General features: G+C 34.2%; 1 protein-coding gene across 2 annotated transcripts; it reads right to left on the bottom strand.

Annotated features, from left to right (window-relative positions):
• Positions 1–7,036, bottom strand: LOC139192280 (transcription factor MYB90-like). 2 transcript variants are annotated; one of them, XR_011576329.1, is made up of 4 exons: positions 3,122–3,374; positions 2,794–2,931; positions 2,115–2,173; positions 532–660 (listed from the first exon to the last, which is right to left on the bottom strand). XR_011576329.1 is itself a non-coding variant. In XM_070814143.1 (3 exons), exons 1-3 carry the CDS (start codon positions 7,013–7,015, stop codon positions 69–71), a joined length of 849 nt encoding a protein of 282 aa, XP_070670244.1. In that variant the 5' UTR covers positions 7,016–7,036; the 3' UTR covers positions 1–68. The 2 variants fall into 2 exon arrangements, 1 of the variants encoding a protein (XP_070670244.1); XM_070814143.1 differs by lacking the exons at positions 2,115–2,173; positions 2,794–2,931; positions 3,122–3,374 and adding exons at positions 6,594–6,723; positions 6,889–7,036 and having other exon boundaries at positions 1–660.
• Between the last annotated feature and the right edge of the window lie 131 nt (positions 7,037–7,167).

The following is a 7,167-nucleotide window of genomic DNA, read 5'->3' as shown; positions in this document are numbered from 1 at the left end:
TACAATGTAAAAAATTCCAAAAAATAAAAAGCAGGAAAAAACAGGCCATACACAAATAGCTTCAATATTCAAATACATGCTTTTAAGTTATTCCAAATATCCATATCATCAAAGGAGGAGAAGTAGTGATTCCTACTCATCAAGCCTCCTTCTTGTTGAGTACTACTACAATTGATACCTATCGTTGTTGCTGTTGTGGTCGTCGTCGTTGTATCTGCCATAACATCATATTCTTCATCCCAGAAGTTTGTGAAGAGATCATGTTCCTTCTCTAACTGCAAACCATAACATAATAGTGCTCTTTCAACACTACTTCTGTCTTTATTATTATCACTTAACGAGGTTTCCGTATTTCCATAAATTTCCGTAGGCGTTGATGAAGATGGCATTGGCGACGGCTCTTGTAATAGTACTTGATAATTATGTTGTTGTAAATTAGTTGTAGCTAATTTACGGCCCAAACAATTCAAGTTTTTGGAGAAGGTTCGTGGTCGAGGTCGTATTATGACGGTCTTTGTTGCTTCTACTTGTATTTGTTGTAAGGGTTTATGATCTTTTTCCCTGTCACCAGAAGCTAACTTCTTCCTTAATCGAGTACTCCAGTAATTTTTCACATCGTTTGCTGTTCTTCCTGGAAGTCTTCCAGCAATCAACGACCACCTAAATTACGTACATAATATGGAGAAAAATTAGAAATTCATTCTATATATCCATCCGAAAAAATTGCTGTTCCACAATTAAAAGAACATTGCATTTGCTTCTCATACATACATACATACATACATACATACATACATACATACACACATACTGAATTTTAATGTGTCTCACAACCTAAAGAATTCAGAATCGAAATAAGGACGTACACACACACACACATGCATACACGCATACATATGCCCTTCAACAAAGGGATCTCAATTTGCCGAAAGTTGGGATCGTTGTGGAACCCCTCCGCCTTGTTATTGATACAATTGTTAGGCTCAAGATGTCTCACCACTAAAATCACCGATATTATACTCAACTTAACCTTGTGTTACTAGGTGCGATGTTTTTACAAAAGATCTCGGTGATATTAGGAATGGAGTCTCTCATATATTAAATATGACACACCCCGTCCCGAAGGAGGGCATGTTGGCCGTCACGTGAGAGTGACGTAACCATTTACACAGTTCGGAAGCTTTAAAAATACAATTACTAAGATGAAACACTCGAGGGTGAGTCCTACTTTTGTGAATTCTGTCAGAACACCGTTGGATTCCTTGTGGCCACCAAAGCTCTGCTATCTAGAACTTGGAGGGGCGCAAAACAAAGTTGAGTGGGTCAGTAAAACAAAGTTTTTCGAAAATATTTCATTTAAAACATTTCTAGCCCCTCGCTGTAAAACCTGTATACTTTCCCAGAAAATAACATAATAGCATATACCTTCAAATATCTCAAATCATCAATCTTTATCAAAACCAGAAAGTATGCCATGCCATAATGTCAAAAACAGAATATGGATGAATCAATATAACAGGTGAAATAAGGAATCAACCGGAGACCCTGTAGTTGGTCATGTACGGTTAATTCTATAGCTCAATATCCAATCCAACCGGAGTCACCACGGTGACCTATACGGCGCTACTCTGCACATAAGTCGGAACTACCTGAAGTAGTCTGTACGACAAGAATGGTGTAAGAATACGCTCTAGTGCTTCTCTCATCAATCATCTGTGCACATAATCTAAGATCACCTACTAGTCGGAACCACCTCTAGTGATCTGTACGACTAGCATGTCGGAACCCTCTCATGGTCTGTACGACATGCACCTACTTGGATCCAAGGTGAGCGTGTGGTGCAGTGAATAATATAAGCACTAACACCACGGGTGTATGTTATGAGCTCTCAACACAATTCACATCATCAATGATTCACATGAATAATATAAAACTCACCTGATACTCACATGTGCGTCCACAGCACCAATCCACATATATATATGCATCAATTATCAATTCATATATCTCATGATATGCATGCATGGCATTTTAAAACGTACTTTCATTTAAACTCAATTTATGGGAAAAATATCAATAGTATATAGGTATAAACAGAAATACTGCCCACTCACCTAGAGTTCGCCCAACAACTCCCTAGCACAACACATCAAGGCATCATGACGATCGGCGCCTAGAACAATAATCAAATCCAACCTCAGAAAACATATCGATAGAATATATAACTTATATAAAACACGTCACTACGTAGTTCGATCCGGAAGATCTGCAACTCAGATTTCAAATCCATAACTTCCAAAGGTCCACAATATACCTCTAGGACAACGTCCTAAAATTTCATTACCATCCAACGGTCGGATCTCCGTCAATTATCAAAACCAAGTGACGGTTAACATTCTATTTTATGAACTTACAACTCCAATTCCAGAAGATCCGTAAATTGGATTCCCAATCCTTAAGTTCCTATAATCCTCAAATATTACGTATTACAACGTATCAAAGTTTGGTGATGATCCGATGGTTGGATTGTCGATTCACCTTTTGGCCTAACCATGAATCGTAACGAACTTAGGTTCAATTACTCAATTTACATCCATCAATTATCAAAACTGAACCTAGAACCTTAAACACATGCTAAGAATGACATTGGCGGGCCATTGGCCACGCGCCGTCGCACGGGCCGCCGCGGGTGGCGGTCGGCCGCCCCGGCTCGCCGGAAAATCCAACTATTTCCAAAAATTCTCAAAAAAAATACAGAATTGAATATCTCAATGAGTAGAGTAAACTTTATACCTGAGGCCAAGGCCAATTTGGCCTGGAAACACTTCAATTTCACCAAAATCCGTGAAGAACCCTAGAAATGGGTGTTTTCAATTCGACCTCCAAAATCACTCCGATGCTCCAACTACTGCTTGGGCTTTGTTCCAGGTCCTGAAGGAAAGCTAATGGTGTTAGTAATTGAAAGAAAACGTTTCAAGATTTGAAGAATTTGTACACTAAGCCACCGCACACACCGTACGGTTTCAACCAATTTCAAGGCGAAGTTCCTTGATTTTTGGGGTGTAATAGGAAGAGGGAAGATCATAGAGGGTTTTCCAAGTGATGGTTTGAAGTAACTCACCGGAAAAGTGAAGAAATTGCGACGGAAATGGGTGGAAAACCCACCGGGTCGCGCGGGTCATGGGTTGAAAACCCATTTCTGTTCTTCTTCCTCCGCTTCTCGCCCTCTCTCCTTTCCTCCTTTCCCCTTCTCTGATAGGCCAGAAGCTTCTCTCTCTTCTCCCCATTCGCCCAGCTTCTCTCCTTTCTCTCCCGGAGCTATCTTCTTCTTCCTTCTGGTTGGGCAGTTTTTGCCCAATCCTCAATCTTCTTCTTTCTTCACACGCGCACACACACACACAAAACCTTCCTTCACTTTTTATTTATTTATTTTTGTTTTCCTTTACATCCGAGCCATCCATTTAATTCTTCATTAAATCTGGGCCATCCAAATTTTAATAATAAAATTTATAAAATGCCCAAAGTTCAAACTTTAAAATCTTTTTTGTTATAACTCCAAATAATGAACTGTCAGCTCACACACGTCCGTAGCGACGAGTACTACGAGGATATGTCAAGAAAACAAATCTTAGATGGCATGACACAACGATTAACCTCGAATAATACGTGTGCCTCAAAGGGCATTTTTGTAAAATCCTTTATTAAAACTTTAAAACTCTTAAAATCAGGGACGGGCTGTCACAAAATATGTAAAATGAATATTTTTTTTAGGAGAAATTAGGTTCTCACCCCTATTTTTTCTACTCCATTGATTAAAACCTTAGTCATTTTCAATTTTTAATCAAGGTCCTTAGGTTTTATTAACCTCATTAATTATTTCAATAATAAAATATTTACATGTCAAGATAATTAAATTTATTTCTTTTCAATTAAATTGTGTTTCTAAATATATTCATTTAGTGTTAGAAACTTTACATTTGGTATATTTATATTTATGGCTAAACTTTGTATCATATATTTTTATTTTTAGTTTGTACCCATTTTTAATTTGCAACATTTTTTTTTAAATTATACCAATTTTCTTTTCAGTTTCAATTTGTATCCATATATTAATTTTCTTTTGTGCTCATATTTTTTAAACTTTTATCTGTAATCATGATTTTTATAAAAAAATTATTTGTACCCATAATTTATTTGTAATCTACCCATTTTTATTTAAAAATGTATCACTTTCTTACATGCAAAATGTACCAATTTTTTTTTTTTTGTTTTGTAAGTACCATTCCTTTTATGTAAAATGTATCCATTTTTAATGTAAAATCTATTTATTTTTTTAATCTAAGATATACCCATTGTTTATATATATATAAAATGTATCCATTTTTAATGTAAAATCTATTTATTTTTTTAATCTAAGATATACCCATTGTTTATATATATATATAAAATGTACCTTTTGTTTTTTTTTTTAAATAAAATGTACCCATTTAATTTATATAAAACATGCCCAATTTTTTGTATGTACAATGTACCCATATTTTTATATAAACATTAATGTACCCAAAATTTTATTATATAAATGTACTCACATTATAAAAATTAAAAAAAATCTAAAATTCAGCCACATGCAATTTGTTTTGTTGTGGAAACCCATAAGAAAATTTCAATAATTAAATTGGTGGTGTAAATTAAAGAAAAATAACATTTGAGTATTTATTGATATTATTACATTTCTTTTATTAATATGTCATTTATGTGGAGAGGGACTTCAATCTAAAACTTAAAATGCATAAGGTTTGAGTTTATAACAATTAGGGACCAAGAACCACAATAAATTATCCCTTTTTTTATATATCTTATGTGAGATTCTATTCACCAACTCACAAGCTCACAAGCTCACAAGCATAGTTGATAAATTCGCATACAATACATGTATGTACATATTATTAAAAAATACCTCCCTTTCCGTACATGTTTAGTGGTTCATTAAATTCCACTTTTTTACAACTCCAAAGTACTATACAGTATTATACACGTACATATGTATTTTTGATGTTAAATACACGTTATTTTGACACACTTATGAATAAAAATATAAAATGCACGTTTTCTATATACTATTAGTTACATATTTTTCACAGAAATAAAAATAAATAAATATTTTAAATAAATGCAATACTAAAATTTCAAAAACGGCCAAAATTTCAAAGATTTTTTTAGCAAAATTGCTGAATAATACAAGTACATATTTTTCACATACTACACCCATTCGTATTTTACTAGCTATGCTCACGAGTGACCCCACATAAGGTCACATGAAAACCATTCTCACATTCTCATTTGTATTCATTCACTAGAGCCAATGAAGCCAAAGCCCTGGTCATCCATTTAACACCCTTAAGATGGTGCTATTACAACTTTTCGAAAGCCAAACCTAAGTTGCTTTGAGCCCAGTAAACCAGGCCAAGGATGCAACCTCCTCTGATGTCACGATAAACTTTTTAGACTCGGCATGTCCCATCACCAACATCACAAATATTGTCCTTCAACTTAAGGTAATACTAAGAAGATTAAATTTTTAAACCAAATGATGTAGTGGTTGGTAATTGAATTATTACTTGAGTGTTAATTAACGTAGTTATTTCCTATTGGTTAAAGATCAATTAGTTTACAAATTTGATCTCTCTAGCATTATCCCAAACTTAACACCTATTAGTAGGCCTTGGTAATGTTAAAAGTTGAATATCACATATATAAATTGTACATATTTTGTTATATTTCCAACATAAGACTCTATTCTCTTACCATTATCTATTCAATCCAAACCTTCTATTTGTTCAAGTCTCGTTTCAAAAGAAAATCGAATATTAACATTCAGATAATATGACAATGATTATATATGTTAAAAAGTTACTAACGGATGTAAATCTTCTAAAGCAAAAGAAACTATATATTGTAACAGAGGAAAGTGCTATAAGAATCTTTATGTATGTACTGGAAGATCTATCGGTCTTTGGCATGGTGGATATTAATCTATTAAGTTTACTTGTTAAGCTTAGACAAATTTAAGTCCAAGAAAAACAACAGAGGTCCGGACGGTTTTCATTCCTATTATATGGATAATACATACATTCCTTTTGCACATATCCCTATTTGCATTTAATGTATTTTAATTGAATAAAATCAGCAATCTGAACCGTTTATTTTATTAATTTTCATTTAAAAATCACTCTTATAAAATAATCATTCAAATTGGAGATCATTTAATCATCCAAATGTATCAAATAAATAGACGATCATCATGAATAAGTTTCTTGATACCTACACCGTCGATCTTTTTTATACATTTGAATGACTAAATGATCACCGATTGAATTAATGTTTTGTAAGGGTGATCTTCGAATGAAGATTAAGAAATTGAATGGTTTTGATTATAAATTTGTACAATCAAGATACGTTATTTACAAAGGAAGAATGAGCTCATCTCCAGATGGAGAATGCAAGTATTGTCCTATATATATAGGAAGGGAAAATTAAATAACTACGTAGAAATAATCCTCAAACTAAATATATATGTAATATTGCATGCTTGCCTGTTTCCTAAGAGCATCCGAAGCCTGATCATTAGATCTATTTCATCCTCTCTAAAGTTTCCTCTCTTGATACTTGGCTTCAAGTAGTTTAACCACCTCCGTCTGCAGCTTTTCCTGCATCTGTTTAAATCTGCATACAGACATACATGCACGTTTATACTGCAATTAAAACCCTAAAACCCTCTCTGTGTATAAAACAAATACGTAAGTTGTAGGAGTATGAATCTAAATAAGCAAGCTGACTCTCTCAACCCATTACTCTATACATTTAAGTATATGGTTGTTTAATAATTACCTACTTTGAGAGGAGCCTGGTGCCAGTTTCCTTCTCCATGCTGTTGAACGAAGTGCCTGAGACGATGGTCTTCCTCTTTAGTCCATGCACCTTTTCTCACTACTCCAAACGAATTAGCCTCCTCCATCCCTTAATTTTTAATTTGGTGGTACTGTTACATCTGCGGTTGCTTGCTTCCAAACACGACTTCCTATCCCTCTAATAAAGGATCATGATCCTCTCCTGAGCTAAGGGTGAGTATCCTCCTAAGTAAGCCCATCAGACCGTTGAAATTTTATC

This window comes from Malus domestica, chromosome 15 (genome assembly GCF_042453785.1).
Source record: "Malus domestica chromosome 15, GDT2T_hap1".
Lineage (NCBI taxonomy): Eukaryota > Viridiplantae > Streptophyta > Magnoliopsida > Rosales > Rosaceae > Malus > Malus domestica.
Note: the sequence above shows the minus strand (reverse complement) of the source record. Positions and strands in the feature narration are given on the sequence as shown.